This window comes from Protomyctophum parallelum (assembly GCF_964188405.1).
Source record: "Protomyctophum parallelum genome assembly, chromosome: 7".
Taxonomy (NCBI): Eukaryota; Metazoa; Chordata; class Actinopteri; order Myctophiformes; family Myctophidae; genus Protomyctophum; species Protomyctophum parallelum.
In genome coordinates this window covers 7,255,842-7,278,328 of record NC_139705.1, presented here as the reverse complement: position 1 = coordinate 7,278,328, position 22,487 = coordinate 7,255,842, and the positions used below count along the sequence as shown (strand labels likewise).

Here is a 22,487-nt window from a genome sequence, read left to right as displayed (position 1 = left end):
ATGTTTAGTATACTGTACCTATTTGTTTTCCATATGTGAACAGTCTCCGGGTCATCTATGCCGTGCTTTTCTGCCATGTCATCCAGAAAGTCAAAGAAGTACCGAACGGCAATCGGTGGAGGACGCTTGGTGTTGAGGATCGCCACGAAAACATCGTCTACAAACTTCTGCAGAGTTCCCTGGAGAGAGAGAGAGACAAATAGACCCCGTTTAGACAAGCTATGGCGCACGTATACGGTCTAAAGCGTAGGGCGCGGACATGTGGGGCGTGTGTTCAACTCCAATAGAGGGTCAAAAAAACTACTTTCTGGCCTTGACAGCCCATTCATCCAAACAGAAAAGTCGTCCGATTGTATTAAACAATGCAGCTGTACGAAAAGCTTGAATTATCCTCTTTCTATCTGCAAAGTTTTTTGTTTCATAAAAATCCACCATAGAAACGTTATGAGCTATACTTTCTGTCAAGAAATGCCCTGCATTTGATTCAGTGTGTCAGAGTTTGGAAGTGCTTGTTTTCACAATAACACAACAACACATTTTGCTGCCTCCTGCATTATGTGACATTTATAGAAACAGGTGGTAGTGTATACACAGGACGGTTGAGTGATTTCCAACGAGCGCTCCCAAACCCCAACACTCCATGCTGCTCAATGTTTTGCCACTGAAGTCTAGATGAGGGGGGGGGGGGAAACCATGCATGTGCATACTCTCTATTGTGGTACTGCACGTGCATGTTACCTGGGCACAAAGTGGGACGTAAGGTGTGCTTGCACCTTAACACCTTGTATTAAAATTAGGGCTGCGAATCTTTGGGTGTCCCACGATTCGATTCGATTCCGATTCTTGGTGTCACGATTCGATTCAAAATCGATTTCCAGATTCAAAACTATTGTCTATTCAAAATGATTCTCGATTCAATACTACAATACAATACAGCTGTGCTGAACTGAAGTGACTGCGCAAACGCGGGAAGCGAACGCAGCTCGTGTGTGTGTGGTTGTGTGTGTGTGTGTGTGTGTGTGTGTGTGTGTGTGTGTGTGTGTGTGTGTGTGTGTGTGTGTGTGTGTGTGTGTGTGTGCTACAGCTGCGCCCTGTGTGTGTGTGTGTGTGTGCTACAGCTGCGCCCTCTGGTGGCGGGCGGGTGGTGTCACAGCGGGACAGACAGACACACAGACACACACACACACACAGACATGAGCAGCAGGGTCTCATAGTAAGTGGCTCACTGCGTTCGCAATGACTACAGTAACTTGAAAATGACTGAAGACATGATGGTTACTCTGATAAAAAATTTTGTAACCCATTTTTCACCCCTGTGTCAATCATCTAATGTGATGCTGGGCTCTACACACCCTCCACCAACCTAGTCCCCATATATGGGGGACAAGGGGAGAGCAACGGACTTGAACTCATGCTTCTGGTTACTCTGATTAGGGTAAGCTTACATTTCATAACACAAACACCATGTAGTAAAAACTCCTGTGACTGTAAACAAAAAAAATAAACAAAAATCTTAAAAAAAAAAAGAATATATATTTTTTTGATTTTTGGAAATTATGAATCGCTTTTGAATCGTTCATAGCGGGAATCGCGGTTCTAATTCGAATCGATTTCTTTGACACCCCTAATTAAAATATCTCAATGATTGAGCGAGTTTAAGGTGACGCAAAGAATATGTTCCGCTGAGGAAACAGATCTGCCGCCATCTGTGGTAGCAGCATTAATAATGTGAGGTAGTGATTTCAGGAGATGGGCAAAACGGACACATTTTGGGCATATTTCTTCTCGTTTATGTCCAAGAGACATCTGTGTTACCTTAACATTAGATGTCTTCATGGTATCTTGTGTTGAATTACATTTATGCTATAAGCAGCAAGCTTGATAGAAGCAGCCTTTTAAAATTGTGTTAAAAAAAACTTGTTCAAGAGACTTCTGTGTTACCTTGACATTATTTATTAGATATTAGTGGTTCCACTAACTGAAAATACCCGACAGTATCATGTGTTGAATTACATTTATGCTATAAGCAGCAAGCTTGCTGCTTGATAGGATAGACTGCTAAGCAGCCTTTTTAAATGGTGTTAGCCAAGAGTCTTTATCAGGAAACTAAAATAAGAAGAAAAAGAACAAAAGGGGATTATAAAATATAGGGGCACCACAATATCAGTTCAATAAGAACCTATATAAAATATAAAAAATAAAAAATAAAAGTAAAATCAGTGCAAAATAGAAACATTTCAATTACAAACCGGGTAAACATTTCCTATCAGTCACAGAACCCATTGCTCTATATCGCAGTGAAGTCTGGGCTCCGCTGAGTATACTTTCTTTTTTTGGGTCAAACATTTTTGTATTTGGGTCAAACATACAATGGAGATGTAGTACAGTAGTACAGCACATAATGCCTGCCAAGCAGAAATAGGTCAACATCCCCTCCAAATAATAATTTAAATACAAGCAACCCCAAACTCTCCATCACGGTCCTAATGACAATAGATTCCACGGAAGGAATCCCCTAAGCCAATTGGTTCTGAGGCTTATGCCTGATTTACACTCACAATGAGCCTGTCGATTCATACAATATTTCCGTTTGCGCAACACCTTAGCAAAACTAAGTATACTGTATATCTCAGGCTCCGGTTTGCCTCCGGTTAGCCCGCAGCGTGTTCCCCATCAGCAGCACATCAGGAACACCTGTGTGTGTTGAATTTGACAGCGGCTGTCAGAAAAACCTGGTTTATCCCATTCTGACCGGGCATCCATTTTGGTGTCGGCATCATGTTATGCTTTAGCTATTGAAAAATAGCAGATCTACAAGCTCATATCGCGCCACCGAGTGGCGCGCTATGAGCTTGTAGGTCTGCTATTTTTTTTTAAATCAAAGAACGACTGACATTTCTAGAATCTGATCTCAGGTCAGAATGGGTTAATCAGACCAGTGTGTGTCCAGCGGAAACCTCGTATGAATCTGATCTCAGGTCAGAATGGGTTAAAAGGTTGCTTCACAGCCGCTTTATTTCATCTTACCACTCGGTCTTTACTAAATACATCTGTAGGAACATTTTCGATACAATGTTCAGAAAACGGTCAAAAATAGATGGTGTTGGCCTGGTCGCCCCTATATATGGTATGCCTATAGATGGTAATGCTGTGTGACTGAGTCCCGGGGGTACTGTGCAGCGTGGGAGGAGGTTACACATTGGGCTAGACTGGCCCTGAAGACAGGCCTGTCTATATGCAGGGATGGAACTTTCCACTGCAATTTCTGTGAAATACACAGAAATCGCCAAACATTTACCCCCAAATACACAGTATTATCACTATTATGCAGAATTTGAGACGCACTTGAAAAAAAAAGGACAAACTCTAATATATCTGTTGTTCCAACAAAGGAAGACAATGGCTTTGTTTTTCACTGTTCATTTGAGTTTCATTTTGGCTCTCGTTATATTCCATTTTTGTTTATGCGTCTATTTATCATCACCGATTCCATTAGGTGGCCCTATTGCATTTAGCTTTATTATATTCTTTACACAGTCATGTGACTAATAATGTAGGCTTTCGGACGGACGGACGGACGGACGGACGGACGGACAGACGGACGGACAGACGGACTATGTACCTTCATAGACAGCAGTCTAGTCAGGTAGATTTCAGGGATGGCTTTAGCTCTCTCTCTCTCCCTCATGCTGCTCTTGCGATGTTTAGGGATGTCTGGCTCCTCGTTGCTCTTCACCAGGTGCCACAGACGAACACCCTCTTCCTCCTCACCTTCCAGCATGGGCGTCTCTACGGGAGCCAAGTAGGGACAAATCTCTGTATCACACACACTGTCATTTTTAGTCCACTTGTGCTCGTTCGGGAAGAGATTCTCATCGCTCTAACATCAAGGTTCAATGTCAATGTTATTTTATTAGCCTGGTGATCAAATTACACATCAAGTGTCACCAAACTGTGTTAAGTAAATTAATTACATATTATACTGTATACTGTTAATAAATCTTACTCTCTCCAGTCTGAAACACCTGGTTGATCCCAACAGAACTCTGAGATCGAGGAATCAAAGCCACTGTCGCGCCATCAGGAACCTGTTGAAGACAGGAGATGTATGTCTCAATGGAAGTAGGTTTCCTGAGAATATAGTACTTCCATCTCTAAATTAAAGTAGCTATAAGCAATATGTCAACATTTCTGTTGGTATTCAGACAGCCAGCAATGAGTAAAACGCTCCCAAATAAATGTAGTCTCTGTGACACATCCAGGGGCCACAATCTGCATTCAAAGATGTTCCTAGAAGCTTTGTCATTGGTCGAAAAAAGCCCGGTCGAAATGACTAACCAATCAGGAAGTACACAGGCAAATCGACCAATGACAAAGTGTCTAGGAAAATCGGTCAATGTTAAGGGTCACGGTTAGAGGTCGCACCTTATAATGCTGCAGAGTGTTGAGTCTCCTCCAGCGCCCCTGGACAATAGCTGTGACATCATCATCCGACAGGGTCAGGTGACCTGCCTGACCTGAGCGCCACTCTGCCAAAACAAACCAGAACATTATGGAATCTGAATATACTGTTAATATTATTTACTGATATGTCAGTGTAATGTTGATTACTGTATGTTAGTGTTGAGAAGAGAGAGAGACTGTGCGTGCGTGCGTGCGTGCGTGCGTGCGTGCGTGTTTTTACAGTACCTAGGTCCAGGGAGTCAGCTGATGGCCGCTGTGAGAATGGGGCTCCTCTGTAAACCTGGTCTAGAATCTTATCTTTAACCTGGCAGACAGACAGACAGACATCATTAAAAATACTTTGACTTTCTCCCAACCGACTTGTAGGCTCATGACAGACTGTCACACAGACAGACAGACAGACTGTCACACAGACAGACAGACAGACAGACTGTCACACAGACAGACAGACAGACAGACAGACTGTCACACAGACAGACAGACTGTCACACAGACAGACAGACAGACAGACAGGTACAGTACCTGTGTGATGGTGTCCGTATCTAGAACTTTAACAGGACACGGTTGGACCTCCACTCCATTCTTAATCAACACTGTCAGAGTCTGAGTGTCACACACGCGCACACACACACACACACACACACACACACACACACACACACACACACACACACACACACACACACACACACACACACACACACACACACACACACACACACACACACACACACACACACACACACACACACACACACACACACACACACAGGTAGATAAATGGAGAGAGAAACAACGTTAAATGTTAGGATTGTCAAATGCACTTTAGCTGTCTGTGCATTTGTTTTGTTTGTATAGGTGTGTGTGTGTGTGTGTGTGTGTGTGTGTGCGTGTGTGCGTGTGTGCGTGCGTGTGTGCGTGCGTGCGCGTACCATAGCACAGTATTCTATGTCTTCTCTCAGAAGGTGACTGTCATTCAGAGTGCGTTTGGCTTTCCCAGTGACAGAGTCTACAGGTCCTTTATCCACCTGGTACTTTATGGCACGATACAGCATGTAGAGAGGCTCCCCTGCTACCTCCTACACAGGGAGAGACACACACACACACACACACAGACACACACACACACACGCGTACAGAGGTTATCCTGCTGCCTCCTACAGACACGCACACCGTCAACACGTCTCTCTGAACATGAAATACTGTATCAACATATAAAGAAACATTATTAGTATTAGACAGTCACAATACCTTGAGGAAGGAGTAGAGGCATATGGACATCCAGTTGGTCAACATCTTCTCTACCACCGTCTCTGTCCTACGCACGCACGCAAGCACGCACACACACACAATAGTGAAAAAATACAATCAATAGGATGAGTGATTTATATCTTTTTATAATGTTTTATAATGTATAACTACTGATTTTACTACGATAACTACCACTATTAGTCATACAACTACTGCTACCACTACAACTAACACCACTACTACCGTTTACCTTACAACTAGCAATAATAATAATCATAATAATAGCCCTCACCTTCGTAACATGAGCTTTGGGTTCTTGTCGACATATTGCTGAACGAGATCCTGTAAAAGACTCTTCATCACGTCAGTGAAATACTCCAGTTTGTCATGAAGAGCCATGGTCAGCAGACTGGCCACGTAGCCTCTGTCACGCTGGGAGAAGCCCTGCTGTCCCTCTAACGTATGGATAAACTGAGAGGGAGGGAGAGAGAGAGAGAGAGAGAGAGAGAGAGAGGGAGAGAGAGATGGAGAGAGGGGGAGACAGGACAGAAAAGTGACTTTTTGAAAACATTGAAAATGGCATTGGTTTTCTGTGCATATGCGCGTTAACTGAACTCTTGAAATAACATACAAATATAAAACCGGGAAATCACACACACACATATATATATATACATACATACATACACGTGCACATGCACATGCGTACACACAGCCATCTCCTCCTCACCCTAATTAAAAACAGTCTGTTATTGAGCAGGTTGCTGAGTTGCGCCAGGCCTTGTTCCACTGTGTGTCTGCGGGACTCGGGCAGGTCCAGGTGCTGGCTGAATGGCGCCCCCTGTTGCCCCGGGAAGAACACGCGCTCTGCATACGTCTTGTAGTCCAACAGGGGAATGCCTGGACCGCCCACGTCACTGCTGAGGTCCATCATCTCTGTCATCAGGTCTGATGGAGACATGCACGCACACACACACACACACACAAGCGCACACACACAAGCACACACAAGCGCGCGCACGTCATACTAATGTCACCGGAATCGTTTGGTGTAAGGTTTCGATCAAATCACACGTTTAATTAAAATAATTATTGCAAGTCTTTAGTTTTGCCGTGTGCTCATGCGTGCGGCGTGTTCCTGTGGGCATGCATGTGTGTGCACATGTGTGCACGTGTGCGTGTGCGTGTGCAGTGCAGGCATACCAGTGAATTCTTTGCGACACTGGTCTCCTACGTTGATCTCCAGAGTCTCCAGTTGCAACAAAACCTTTTTATAATCTCTGAGAGCCTGCTTACTCTTCTTCCTGTAACACACAAATTACACATGTGAAGTGTGTGTGCGTGCGTGCGTGTGTGCGTGCGTGCGTGCGTGCGTGCGTGCGTGCGTGCGTGTGTGCGTGCGTGCGTGCGTGCGTGCGTGCTGCGCTTACCTGTACATCAGGATGATAATGAGCACTGATAGGATGACCATCGCTGCTCCCGCCCCAAGACCCACCTGAGCGACGAATGGGACGGGAGGGAGGAGGGGGTCTGTGTCGTACTGGACCAATCCCAAATCAACCTGCAGATTGCCCATAGAAACCTGCAACCCATTGGTCACAACACACGTCAATCAACTGGACATCAAGGTCTGAAGCCAATGAATGCGAGACAGACAAGAGGTTGTTTCTGTGCGTGACAGAAATATACAGGATAATCAATATTATATACATCCGATAGATCAGGAAGTTAACCACTTAAACACAGTGGTGAGTACTCGCTGTGCGACAAATAGCAGAAGTAGCTAGGTTGCTGCTTAGCATAAATGGAAATTAAAAACATATTATTGTAATTTAAAATATACTTTTGTGAGCGGAAATAACAAACAGTGACAATTCCGTTTTAGCGCATTCAGGGGGCACAGCTAGACTGTAGATTAGCTGTCAGGCTTGAGAGACTACACGATCCAATTGCTTTATATTTTTTCGACAAAATGTTAACAATTTACAAATAGAAAATAATTACAATTAAAAGCATCACACATCTAAGTAATCCCTGTGGGTTGAATTGTTTACTTTGTGGTTTCATTTAAAGCAATGGATTGTGTACTGACTCTGAGGCTGGGTAGTTCCTGGTGTTCTTGCAGACTGCTGGGCTGAGAGTCTGGAGGCTCACAGTACAGGTGTGTGCTGTCCAGGGTCTTGACCTCACACGCCTGATCCCCTAGACGGGCCACCACCTCTTCTCTACGGATGGCTCTGGTCAGCTCCGCACCCTGAGGATGTGACGCACGCACACACACACACAGACACACAGACACACACACACACACACACACACACACACACACACACACACACACACACACACACACACACACACACACACACACACAGACGTTTGTGTATATTTGAAGGTAAGTGTGTATATCACAGTGTGTTTGTGTGTACAGTATGTACGCAAACAGTGGTTGCCGCAAACAGACTATTGTTATTGGCCTTTTTTTCTCTCCTCTGATTGGATAACGATTACATGCCCTATACCTAATTGAAGGTACCTGTTTGCCCTCATTATAATTGGACAACAAACTGTGACGTCACAATACGGGAACTATGTGAACTATGAACTATAGGCAACCACACAGGATTGCATCTTTCTAAGTTTAAGTTCAAGTTGTACTTTATACCGCTTGGGTATATTTTGCATTTGTCCCGTCATAACTACTTAGTAGTGAGCAGCTACAGTGAAACGCCCGGGGACCGACTGACAAGAGTATGTGCCTAGCATAGCATGTCTTATGTGGGAGGGAAACAGGAGAACCCACGGAACTCAGATAGGACATGCAAACCCCTGGCAACGGTTGAACCCAGGACCTCCTTGCTGTGAGGCAACATTGCTAACCACTGCACCCCTGTGCGTACATGCACGTGTCAGTCAGTCAGTCAGTCAGTCAGTCAGTGTGTGTGTGTGTGTGTGTGTGTGTGTGTGTGTGTGTGTGCATTTACCTCAACAGCGATCACTCCTCCTGGTTTGAACCGATAGGGAGAATCTGGAGTGTCTCTATTCAGAGAGAACAGCTCTGGATTTGGATAATAATTAAACCTCTTGCCCTGGAGAGATAGACAGGCAGAGAGACAGGTAGTCAGACAAAAGGACAGAGACAGGCAGAGACAGGTAGACAGACAGGCAGGCAGAGAGACATACAGGCAGAGAGACAGGTAGTCAGACAAAAGTACAGAGGCAGACAGACAGACAGACAGACAGACAGACAGACAGACAGACAGACAGACAGACAGACAGACAGACAGACAGACAGACAGACAGACAGACAGACAGACAGACAGACAGACAGACAGACAGACAGACAGACAGACAGACAGACAGACAGACAGACAGACAGACAGACAGACAAAAAGAGAGAGACAGGTAGAGAAGAGAGAGACGGGTACCTTGATGCGCTCAAAGTGAACCCTGACGTTGTCGAGCTGAAACCACAACCCCTTGACCTTTACAGCAGGTGTCACTCTAGGGGTCAAACAGGTCATCTCCAACGGTGATGAGACATTACAACGATCTGACACCTGTCAACCAACAGACGATAATATTCAACAACATTCCACTGTCTGAATGGATGCTGTGTCATATATGTAGTATAGTAATCCGTACACAATCAATTCTGATTGGTTGTTTTACCGTTTCCATGGTGCTGTTGAACACAAGTTGTTTGGCGTTCAGGAGAGCCAATCGTTTTCCCCGTTTCACCCTCTGGACTCCGATAGGCTCCACCCACACCATGATGAAAGGCTGCAGCACAACGTCCAGGTTCCTGCCAATCACCCTGATGATCCGCCCACCTCTGAAACAGGACATGTGATACGTCAACGTGGTTGGTCCAGACTGCTGCCACTCACCCTGATGACCCGCCCACCTCTGAAACATGTGTTAAGTTCTACTGATACGTCAACGTGGTTGGTCCAGACAGACTGCTGCCACTCACCTTAACCCATTCTGGACGCGAACCCCGTTTGGTGTTTTAAGCATTATGTTTTACTCTAGCTGTTGAAAAATAGCAGATCTACAAGCTCGAGTGCCGCACTACGAGCTTGTAGATCTGATATTTTAAAAAAATCATGAAAATGTGGCACAAATCTTTGAATATATAGTCTTTCACAGCAAACATTTTAACTCAAATCTTCTGGGGGGGTTCCTGGAACAACATATTTTCAGATGGGGGTCCGCCGGGGGAAATACAGATAATTCCGGTGGGTCCTTGACATGAAAAGGTTGAGAACCACTGATATAGAAGCACAGGTTTATCAGAAAACTGTTAGAAGTACCGTATATATTTTTTAGAATCGGCCTCAGGAGAAGAAAGCATGTTTCAACAGTGCTCCCTTTGACCAGATTGGTCTATACAAGAACATGAATGTAGGTAGTGTCAGTGTTGGGCATCGTTACTTTCTAAAGTAACGTCGTTAGGTTACTGGATTACTGCCCATGAAAATAATCCCTTACCGTTACAGATTACCTTCTGAGAAAAGTAACAAGTTAGATTATTTTCCGTTATTTTCCGTTACCAGACAATTAAAACCCATTTTTAATGCTTGCGCAGGTAGGCTATTAGGCTACTGCCTACCGTCATTGCGCCGCATTATTACGGCCCTAATTAACTCTATGGTTAAAAACGAGAATGATACACACCATGAACTGACCATAGACAATATCCCCTTTACAGCTCTCTCTTTATTAACGAATATAATTCGCCACAATCGCCAGTCTATACACGTAGGACTGGACAGAAAGGCTGTTGCGCTGCGCTCCAACCAGCCAACAGCGCACATGATGCCCTCTCCACGGCGCGCACCGCGGCGCATGAACAACACCACCACCACCACCGTGGACCGACGTATGAACTAGATAGTTTATAAGAAATGGCACGGCGGCCATCCTTGCAGGCAGTGACAGACAGTAACGGAATGAGAATCCTGTAACCTGTTATTTTGGGGGGGGCATTGATGATGAATGTTACTATTAAACTTAAACAATTCATTAAACTAGTACTCACCTAATGACGCAGCCACGGAGGATCTACCATGTATAACGTAATTCCAAAGTGTTTAGCCTACATTGTTTAAGTCAAAGACGCATGCGGTTTTTACTTTGGCTTAAAGCATGTTGTTATTATTATTCCGCATAGAGTATATTCCACCACCACCACCGGCACTGTCATAGTAGCTGGCTACAACCGAAACAACTTCCTCTTCCTCTTCAAAATAAAAGCTACTTGTAACAATACTTTTATTTCTTAAGTGAACTTACAGGATGTAGTAGACGCAGGATGTATAGTAGGCTATACTATGCGCTGCGCATTGGGGCTTGGGAAGATAAATCACACAGATATGAAGGCAGGAGAAATAGACTCCGGGCAGTCGGGGCTTTATTATTTTTAAATCTTGCACACAAAATGAACAGGGACACATTATAGTAACGGGACTACTGTTTTGGAAAAGTAACTAAGTAACTAACTACTAAATTGCAAAACTAACTAGTTAGTTTATTCCGTTACCAATAAAAGTAGTCCCTTACATAACGCCGTTATTAATAGCGCCGTTACACCCAACACTGGGTAGTGTAGAAGCAAAAAAGGTATCTTACTCATAGAAGCTCTCAGAGGGTGCGGCCTCAGTGATGACGGGGTCTTCAAAGTAGCGGTAAAAGGCACTGATCACGCTCCGTGTGGCCTTCCCAAACTGGACTCTGACACGCAGCCGGACGGTGTCATTACTGGGACCAGTACAACACACTATCTGGCTGTCGGTGACCTCCTCTACACTGGCGGAGAGAAAGCACAGGGTGGTTACAACATACAGGGCCGTAGGAACCACGGGGGTCCCCGGGGACGGCCACGGGGACGGCCGCGAACCGTTTTGGGCCGCCGGCCACGGGGAATAAAAAAGCCTCAAATTGGGCAGGCACTTGGACCATGCGGCCGCCGCTGACTCGCTGTCAGTGTTGTGCGAGTGCGTGTGATTCTGCTATAGTGGAGATTTCAATGTATTTCTATGGGGGAACTTGGATAGGATTCAGGAAGTTGTTTATATGTTATGCCCAGTGCTGGTTAAAGCCGTGTATGTCTCGGGCAGGCTCATCAAAAAGGTAAGATTTGCACTAGGCTATTTCTGCTGTGCAGACCCGTTTTTACCCGAAAATAACGACTTTATAACCGCAAATACCCGATTTTTTTCCGCACGGCCGCTTCGCGCCCGTGCGAATCGCCCCACATGCACGGGCGCTTCGCGCCCGTGCATGTGGGCCGGTTCGGATTCGTCCCCCCCATCTGTGAAGTGCCGGATACGGCGCTGACAACATATCTCTTAGCGAAGTGGAAGCACGCGATTCCCGAGCCGTTGGGGTGTTACTTAAGATAGAATATTAAAGTTGCACAACGGTTGCCCCTTTCGGGCAACCGCACCGTAAAACACATAATCCAAGTCTGAGATCCAAATAAGCAACATTCTACAACAGGTCGTTAAGAGGAAGCAATCTGATTGGTTGAAACAGCCTTCTAGCCGGTGGTTTAACCAGCACTGTTCACCACCTAATCAAAACAAAGAATTCAGCTGCTCTGTTCTCCCAGAGCGCTAGCAAACTCGGTGGATATAGGTTAGCTAGTTTCTTTGGACATTTGTGGTCGTAGTGAATACATCTGTCATTAAAAAAATATATTTTTTCAGCGATTCTCTTTGTTTTAAGGGTAACGGTTGTAGAATAGCAATATTACACGAGAGGGTGTTGTTTAACGTGATTATTGCCACGACAGTGATGCGGTAGGTGAAGTGTAAGTTAATAAGTTAATTACAATCAACCAACGTTAGGGAATACAAGGTTCAGATTGTAGATCAGCGACATTACAATGAACCAAAGTTAGGCACAGGCAGACAGAGATATGAGGGAAGAAAATTAGTAGAAGGATAAGAGGAGTAAAATGAAGGTATCCTCTGTATCCTATCCCTCACCACTGGAGGGAGACAGAGTAGTATTTATAAATCCAGTAGAAGCCATTCCATTGAACAAGAAACATGAATGTTGATAAAACAAGCACGCAATTTGTGGCCCGGGGCACTTAGGCTGGTAATCCAGCCTGACAGCATGTCGAGGGTTCGAGTCCTGGTCCCGACAACCTTTGCTGCGTGTTTCCCCCCCACACCTCTCTTCCCCTTTCCTGTCAATCTACTAGTGCTGCCGGAATTGTCCAAAAATTACATTCGGATATTCGTTTTAAAAACCCACGTGGATTCGAGCAATTCGACCCATTCGGATTTCGGATTTCAAATCGAGCCATTCTGATTTTGATATCATTATATTTACACCAATAAATACTCCGCGCATTGGTGCTGCTGAAAACCGAGTTGGAACACAACGCATGCATTCTCCCTTCTCCAGTAAAACTTCACCGACATTTTTCTTAAATGAGCAATCCTACCACACAGCCTTATCAAAACGAGGCACGGAGGCAGTATTAATTCACAGAACAGAACACTGCATTGCTGCTGCTGCTGCCGGACCCGGCGCCACATTTCATCCTTACGCATTTTATTTATCTTTTTATAATTTCCTGAAGGATAAAGTCACTTCATGATTGAAGATTGATGAGTGATAGATCTGTGTGTTGTCTAAAAATATACTCTCCTGTCCGTCCAAAGCAACACCGAAGCAAACTAAAGCCTGTCCCAGATTCTGCAAATATAACTAACCTACAAGCTCACAAGTCACAACGCTTACCCATGGCACCGTCTCGCGAAAACGAATAATAACTAAACATAATTTGTATTATTATTTATAATTCGAAGCTTAATTTTATATATTCGGTTATTAATAAAAAAAATTGATTCGAAAATATATTCGGATATAGAATATTCGTTGGTAGCACTACAATCTACTGTATATCTGTCAGTAAAGGCAAAAAGGCCCAAAAATATCTTAAAGAAAAAAAAAACAAGCATGTAATTTGTGCTTTATGACCGTGGTTTATACACTTTTCCACTAAAACAAGAAAAGCTCGCAACGCATCACACCCCTTATCCCGCCTTGAAAACTGCTGCTACAGCACTATAGTCACATACAGGTAACAGCATCATATCCCTCTGGCATAAATATGTCTGACCATGTCAAATGTGTATGTACAGTATGTTGTTGCCTAGTGCATTATCAAATGTTTTTGAGAAAACAGATTTTTAGATCGACCTCATGTCTTAAAGGGACAGTTCACCTTGAATTCATGGAGATCTTTTAGTTATTTTTATCACATTCCTAAGCCACTAAATTGAGGACCAGTCTCTGGCAGGACTTTGAGTCTCCTCCAGAAGACTTTGCCGGACATCAAATTATTGGCTTAGGAATGTGATAAAAAAACTCCATCTCCATGAATTCAAGGCTCCATGGGGTGTGTAATGCATATAGAATAATAAGTCCTTCAGTGAACTATCCCAACGTTGGCCATCCTCTTCAGTTTAAAAGCACTTTATTTATGAATCACATAAAGCGTTTCATACCAACCAAATGTAACTTAGTTATATTGAGCCAGGTGTAGGCCTATTCGACAGTACAGTGCAGAAACATAATTGCCTGATGCATAACGAGCATCAACGAGCATCACAGCTGAATACAGACACACCTGCCCTCTGAGAGTCTGGAGTCATTTCTCTCCAAAAGCCCCTCGAATATGATGGAATATGATTATAAGATTTAAGTTTATGGTTATCACATGCTCAATTCTTTTCCCATGTCTTTGATTTGCGGGAGTGCAATTTTGGGACTCTCCCGCGAGATGCGGGACGCAATAGAGGTTGTCCCCGGGTTGCTCTTAGTCAAAATGGTGGTCCCTGGGTCCAAATCTGTTGAAAACCCCTGGGTTATTGGGTCAAAAAGGTGTAGAATCACTTTGTTAAAGGGGGATGACACGGCCCTCGGGAGGTAATAAGGCTATTAAATTAGCATCTTGGATTATGACGTCAGATCGGGATCGCACATTTTGACCAATGAAATTGATCTTTTATCTGGGCTAAGGCAGAGCGCCTCTGGGCTCTGCGCGTTAGCATTCCTGGTGGCTATCAGCTCATGCTAGTGGTTTGGTGTCAGACTTAGCTTCATAATGGTTGAAAGTGTCAACCACTCCGGGCCGCGCTGGAGCTTCACAGGTTACCACTGCCTGTCTAGCGCCACAGCGCCGGGCTAACCTCTCTCTCTCTCTCTCTCTCTCTCTCTCTCTCTCTCTCTCTCTCTCTCTCTCTCTCTCTCTCTCTCTCTCTCCTCTCTCTCTCTCTCTCTCTCTCTCTCTCTCTCTCTCTCTCTCTCTCTCTCTCTCTCTCTCTCTCTCTCTCTCTCTCTCTCTCATCTCTCTCTCTCTCTCTCTCTCTCTCTCTCTCTCTCTCTCTCTCTCCTCTCTCTCTCTCTCTCTCTCTCTCTCTCTCTCTCTCTCTCTCTCTCTCTCTCTCTCTCTCTCTCTCTCTCTCTCTCTCTCTCTCTCTCTCTCTCACACACACACACACACACACACACCGATATGGGGGTAATATCACGTATTACTTTCACCTAGTATGACGCAAAAAGTTACCTCAAAACTAGTAGCCTTTAGTGCGCTAGCCACTCAGCTTGCCTAGATGCTAGGTCACGTCAGAGCCTGAGATATAGTCACGTGCCGTTTGAAATCGTTTTCATTCAGACCACGTGATGTACCTTATCAGCAATGTTAATCTCGGGCCGTGACACCCCCCCTTTAAGACAAGGTATAGGATAGGTCAGAGGTCATGGTTAGGGTACTCACATTAAACAAGGCAGTGTTCCTACATAAGCTGTAAGGTCACTGGTCTGCCCAGTAAGCAGCTGGCGACCATATATGGTCATCCTGGTTCCGCCTGAGACCGGACCTTTGTCGGGAAGCATGGACGACAGCTGGGGATTCTACGCACGCACACACAAACGCACACACACACACACACACACACACACACACACACACACACACACACACACAGACAGACACAGATAAATTAGTGAATCTGTGAGTCAGATTATATGTGTGTGTGTGTGTGTGTGCGTGTGTATGTGCGTGCGTGCGTGCGTGCGTGTGTGCGTGCGTGCTAACCTGATAGGTGAAATTCTGGGAGGACTGCCCAGGTAAGGACGTTCCCACGGTAACCAGCACCGGCCCCTCCCTGGGCTCAGCAGGGGCTGCAGCTCACACACCACCCTGCAGGTATACATTAGGACAAGTCATGACATTAAAAGAACCTCCAGTGATACTGATACTCTGTCTGCCACGAAGCCCGTGAAAGATACACTCTGCTGAAATACACTAGTGTTTCTGAGCCCCCGAGAGCTCCGATGTGTAATCAAAGGAGATTAAGATAATAATATTAGCATGTTAGAAATTCCCTATGTCTGACAGAGCACATGACTCCACATCTGAATGAGCTCAGTAGAGGAGTACATTTTATTTTAAAGGGCAATCTTGTCGCTGTCTCAATGTAACTATAGTTGCATCATATGCATAGGGTGTGTGTGTTTGTGTGTGTGCGTGCGTGCGTACATGTGTGTGCGTACCTGGTAGAGATCCTGTAATGTTCAGCTAGAGGCCGACAGGTGACCCCCGCTACTGAAACTCCGTTCATTACATCCTGGTGTGTCATTCCCAGATTAGAACCCTGGATGGTCACTAATATACCACCTTCTAACGGACCGGACACAGGGAGGACCTAGACAGAGAGGCAGGCACACACACAGCATTTATGTCTTCAAGCCTTATCTATTGCAATGGTGTTTTAAGATGTCTTTAGCACAGAGGTACAGTAGACAAGCAGAAAGACAGGTAAACGCATGCACACACATTACAATTACAGATGGATTTGGTCGGTCTCTGGACACTCTTTCTCTTCTCACGATCTAACACTCAACAGGATCTTTTTCCATTACGAACGGCGATACCATGATTCCAAGACTATACGGATTGTTTTTTTTATATGCAATGATCCGTTATCTCGAATATAATCAATATCAATAAGAAGTAAACCAATGTAGATGTCAGATATACCTCACTCACTACCTCACGCATATCCTGCTTTCTAGTACAGGCCAGGTTTTCATTGGTTTCCTCAGTGCTTTCAGGTGGTTTACCTGAGTGATGTGTCGCGTTTCGATTGGTTTACCTGAGTGATGTGTCGCGTTTCGATTGGTTTACCTGAGTGATGTGTCGTGTTTCGATTGGCTTACCTGAGTGATGTGTCGTGTTTTGATTGGTTTACCTGAGTGATGTGTCGCGTTTTGATTGGTTTACCTGAGTGATGTGTCGTGTTTTGATTGGCTTACCTGAGTGATGTGTCGCGTTTCGATTGGTTTACCCGAGTGATGTGTCGCGTTTTGATTGGTTTACCTGAGTGATGTGTGGGGGCGGGCATGTGTCCGCCACGGCACTGGAACACGATTGGTTGTAAACACAGCCGCGGGCGGGGCTTCCTGAACACCAGACACAGCCGTATTCCTCGGGCACCGCCCTGCACTGCGAGCAATCCGATTGGCCGGCTGAGCAGTCATACAGATGGACTGGGAAGTGATAATTATGGCTGTGTTTATTACCATTATTCTTAGTAGCGGTATTATTATTATTATTATTATTATTATTGAGAAAGTATTGTGTGATATTATAATACTCAGCATGAGGGGGTTCTTACGTCTCAGACTGGGTGATGTGTCGATGCGCAGACCTCCCCTCCTCACAAACACAGCAGCAGAATACTGAAGCTGTGTGACTGGAAACACAAACTACACGTACACATGCACACACACAGAGAGACAGAGAGACAGACATGTTTTAACCCATTCTGACCTGAGATCAGATTCATACGAGGTTTCCGCCGGACACACACTGGTCTGATGAACCCATTCTGACCTGAGATCAGATTCTAAAAATGTCACAGTCGTTCTTCGATTTTTCAAAAATAGCAGACCTACAAGCTCGTATCGCGCCACTCGGTGGCGCGATATGAGCTTGTAGATCTGCTATTTTTAAATAGCTAAAGCATAACATGATGGCGACACCAAAATGGGTGCCCGTTCAGAACAACATAACATCATTTAGGCCTGACGTCGAAAAAAAAAAAAATGTCTTCTAAATTCTGACAGCTTTCTGAAATACCCATGTTTCTGTATCAGTGGTGCTCAATATTTCAATATGTCAAGGACCCCAAAAACTAATTGGCCACCGACCCCCATCTGAAAATATGTTGTTCCAGTGACCCCCGCAGATGCAAAGATTTGAGTTAAAAACGCTCACTCTGAAAGAATATATATTTGCACCACATTTTCACAAATTGCATGAGCTTGTAGATCTGCTATTTTTCAACAGCTAAAGTATAACATAATGCTTAAAACACCAAAAGGGGTTCCCGCCCAAAATGGGTTAAAGAGTCAGATTTCCCTGTCTGATCTCAAGTTATATCTTAGATTGTGTGTGTCACCTGGTGAGGGTGTGTGTGTGTGTGTGTTTGTGTGTGTGTGTGTGTGTGTGTGTGTGTGTGTGTGTGTGTGTGTGTGTGTGTGTGTGTGTGTGTGTGTGTTTGTGTGTGTGTGCTGTGTGTGTGTGCGTGTGCGTGTGTGTGTTACCTGATGAGGAGAGCAGGTGAAGGTGTGTGTGTCATGTGTTTGTCTAACGCCAGCTGTCAGGTTGAACTGAGTTCCCTCCACTTCAACGACGCACACATAGTCTGCTGGATCCTACACACGCGTGCACACACATGCACGCGCACACACACACACACACGGACACAGAGACACACACACACACACACACACACACACACCCCCACACGGTTCCAGTGAAAAGAGCTGAGGTTTGGAAAAAAAACTTGCCTAAAGGCTAAAAAGTGAATGACAGAGTGAAGTTTGTTAACTTACTATACCGGTATAATAATATAATATATTTTATCATTCATTCTACACAGTTTGTACATTATGTGATATCGCTCCATTCATGGTTTTGCGTAGAATGACTATAATCCATTATTATTGTATTCATTAAAGGACCACTTCACCACTTTTCAACCTATCTTCATATAATAGGTCCTCACTAATAATCATGATAAAATTGATTCATGTCTCATAGGAGGGCTGTGGGCAATTTAGAAACAGTCTTCCAGTGACATCATCATTAGGCAGATTTTTTTTAAACAAGATTTTTTTACAAAAAGCTACTTTTCAGGACTAGAAACCCTTCAGTTTCTATAAGCTTGTATTCCCCATCGAAGACGGTTTCTGAACTGCCCACAGCCCTCCTATGAGACACAGACAGAGTAGAAAATAATTGCGCCATTCTTTCATGATTATTAGTGAGGACCTAGTATACGAAGATAGGTTGAAAAGTGGTCATTTAATACAGTGTCACTTGAATCCTAACGTGCTCACGGTGAAAATGTCCAGATTTCTGCCTAGCAACACCAGGGAGGAGGAGACGCCTATGGGAACCAACGAGGAGCCTCCCAGGGAATAAATGACAGGACAGGATGCAGGTCCAAGAGACTGAGGAGCCTATGGGTAGAGACAGACAGACAGACAGACAGACAGACAGACAGGTCAGAAAGCTCAATATATTTTCAACAAATATTCCCCCAAAAAAGCAAACATTTTCATGAATGCCCTTAAATGGTAAATGGTGCATTTATATAGCGCCTTTATCCAACGCGCTTTACAGAGATTGTGCATTACATTCACACACACACACACACACACACACACACACACACACACACACACACACACACACACACACACACACACACACACACACACACACACACACACACACACACACACACACACACACACACACACACACCGATGGCGGAAGAAACCATGCAAGGCACCAACCAGCACATCAGGAGCAATTAGGGGTTCAGTGTCTTGCTCAAGGACACTTCGACACTGACTCTGGGGGAGCCCGGGTTCGAACTGGCAACCTTGCAGTTACCATCCAGCCAGTCTACCCCTGAGCCACCGCCGCCTTGCCGTAATTGCCGTAATAAATCACAATGTCGATTCTTACCGTTGACGTAATTGACGTAATTTGTAGTTTTTGAGGGGTGCTAGCCCCATCCCATGCACAGCTTTGTGTGTCTGTGTACGTATGAGCACGGAATGTGCTCAACCGATTGGCCGAGCACAGAATGTGATGTATGACGATAATCACACGAGTGCGATTTTTCGTTGATTCAGACACTACACTTACGGCACCACCATAAAGCAGCGTTCCCCGGCGCTACGCTAACGCTTGGATCGCTGTGTGTTGCCCTCAAGATGTCCACTCAATGTTATGGTGCGCAGCGATCTTTAGAGGCGTGTTTCTCAGAATTGAGCCACGGATTGCGTTGATGGATCAAATCGTGGATGTTTAGGGCTGAATACTAAATGACTAGATTCTGAAGAAAGATAAAGGTCAGTTTAGACGATTAGCGATAGCTGATTTTGCCGTAAAGTAAAAGCGCTGTAATAGCGGTGGCAGTGTCCAAGAGTGCCGGAGGTTTTTGGTGGCAATCAAAGACTTGAGAAAAAGTTCAATGATTTTTTTCCAGTAATTTCATGAAGAAAGAAAAATCCATAAATTAGAAAACAAATGTTTAAAGAGTTTGGGTGCCGGGGAGACATAAGATTTCTCTTTTGGGTCACAGGCTAAAACGTTGGTCTAAATTGGTCTAAATTATACTGCCGCCAAGCATTGCCTTCCATACGAATGCGTGGACGGTCATACACAGACTGCAAGGCCTCTAATTTGAGGGTGGTAACGTTAATGTTTATCTGCAACGCAAGTGATGTGTTGGCTTGGGCTGATGGATTTAAATTCGACACATGGTAGCGGCATTGGTACAGCCGGCGCCAACAATGGCCTGCAAAAGTGGTCCCAAGGAAATGACAAGCCATCGTAAGCTTTTATTGGCTCTATATTGTGTTTGACTTCAGCAATTTATTTTCGGTTTGTTTTGTGCGCCTAGCCAGTCTATGTCGTCGTCCGAATAAAGGGGATGTGATGTTTGTTTGCCAGTTAGGTAATAAGGCTGTCATTAGTCAAACCTGTCAGTGGAATAGTGCTGAAACACCCACACACACATCCACGGTGACAGTTCCAACTCACACTGTCAGCACTGAGAGTTCATTATCACCTGCATGGAGCTAGGAGGAAACACTGCGCTGGGTAAGATGACGTCTGGGTGTGCCAATTTACCAACCTCAACTACTGTACTGGCCGGACGGAGATTCTTAGGCACAGACACAGACACAGACACAGACAGACAGACAGACAGACAGGCTCCATTTCCACCAACACCATAACTTTGGTTCTAGAACTGGTTCCGTTCTTTCTTTTTTAGGACGGTTTATAATTTTGGTTCCAGTTCCGAACCAATGACGGGACCTCAACCAATTAATTTGGTTCAAAATAAGGCACGAGAAAAAAAGAATGGAACCGGTTCAACCCTGGTGGAAAAGGGGCCAGAGTGAGACAGGCCAGCCTTACCCTCTGGTTGTGGATCATGTGTGTGTTTGGACAGCTGCGGCTGTGGGTACAAAGCTGGTCAAGTGGACACCAGTTACACAACCATATGCTGGTGACACACGCGATGCACCTGGAGAAGAGGAGATAAGCGGGTTGTTGTAATGCATTACAGAATATATATAATATAATATTGTAATCTTTGGTATGTATTTGTATGCATGTGTGTGTGAGCATTACGGTGAGGTGCTGTTAAGTCTCCCTATAGCTCCACAGTCGTAGAACGTCATGTTGATGTGAGAGATGGTCACGTGACCAAACATCAGTGACACGGGCAGGGTCATGTGATCTGGAACAAGGAAGTAAACCGTTTAATTTAGTTATTAATTAAGACCAAGCTCCCCAGAAAGGCTGGCCAACGTTGAAGCCAGCGAGATGTAGTGGTCAGAGCTGGAACTGCAGACAGGCCCCCGCATTTAGCATGAGGAAACCCCGCGTGCCGCTGGGGTTTAACATCGAGCGCTCGTTTGCACTTCCACATCTGACCACCAACATTTGGTGGTGAAATGCGGAAGTATAGCGTTCTTCCGGGTGCTTCAAAGCGCCACTGAGCAACTTCCATTGAACAGTCTATGATTAAGACTGTTGGTTTTATATACACCAAGCTGAACGGAATACCTTTCTCTTATTTTCATTTTGAAAATCAGTTTGCACAATTCTTTGTTTATTCAAACACATTTTTTCTTTTTTTTTTAATCAAACCATTCAAGACATATCACATCGTCAGCTCATAATCTCATATTATGTGATTTTGAAACAAAAACATGCAACATCAACATTTCCAAGTGAAAAGGTGAACCCATAATCATGACTCGAGTCTACATCATTATTTTCTTTTGGAGTCCTCACCACTTCCTGTTGGTTTGGGTGGGAGGAGCTCTGGTGAGGGTGATTGACAGATGATGCTCGTTCCCTTGACGACAGCAGGCTGAGGGGGGAGGGTCCCGAAGGCACAGGACAGAGACTCCGCCTCCGAGAGGGAGGGCAGCTGACCCACGGTCATTGTCACCTAGGAGGAGACGACACACATGTGTTATAATAGAAAATACTATTACTACTGCTACTAGTAACAATATTTTTTCAATACGTTAATTATTTCTCTTTGGTCATCTGACTTTCATCAGGCATCTGGTCAAACAACAGAAATGACCTGTGTACTGCATGAGAACAAGGACCAATCATAGAGCCAGGAAAACCAATC

General features: G+C 44.7%; 1 protein-coding gene across 1 annotated transcript in view; it reads right to left on the bottom strand.

Annotated features, from left to right (window-relative positions):
- plxnb3 (plexin B3) overlaps nt 1-22,487 on the bottom strand; it is a 120,737-nt gene that overhangs the window by 8,793 nt on the left and 89,457 nt on the right. Inside the window, 28 exon segments of the mRNA XM_083769594.1 lie at nt 19-179; nt 3,623-3,789; nt 4,007-4,088; nt 4,426-4,529; nt 4,690-4,768; nt 4,987-5,067; nt 5,397-5,543; nt 5,716-5,782; nt 6,008-6,186; nt 6,446-6,663; nt 6,919-7,019; nt 7,146-7,297; nt 7,808-7,969; nt 8,700-8,804; nt 9,144-9,275; nt 9,388-9,550; nt 11,350-11,526; nt 15,518-15,654; nt 15,839-15,924; nt 15,927-15,943; nt 16,297-16,448; nt 17,123-17,292; nt 17,421-17,511; nt 18,352-18,462; nt 19,150-19,272; nt 21,251-21,359; nt 21,467-21,575; nt 22,136-22,295. Coding sequence (XP_083625720.1) covers nt 19-179; nt 3,623-3,789; nt 4,007-4,088; nt 4,426-4,529; nt 4,690-4,768; nt 4,987-5,067; nt 5,397-5,543; nt 5,716-5,782; nt 6,008-6,186; nt 6,446-6,663; nt 6,919-7,019; nt 7,146-7,297; nt 7,808-7,969; nt 8,700-8,804; nt 9,144-9,275; nt 9,388-9,550; nt 11,350-11,526; nt 15,518-15,654; nt 15,839-15,924; nt 15,927-15,943; nt 16,297-16,448; nt 17,123-17,292; nt 17,421-17,511; nt 18,352-18,462; nt 19,150-19,272; nt 21,251-21,359; nt 21,467-21,575; nt 22,136-22,295 — 3,542 coding nt within the window.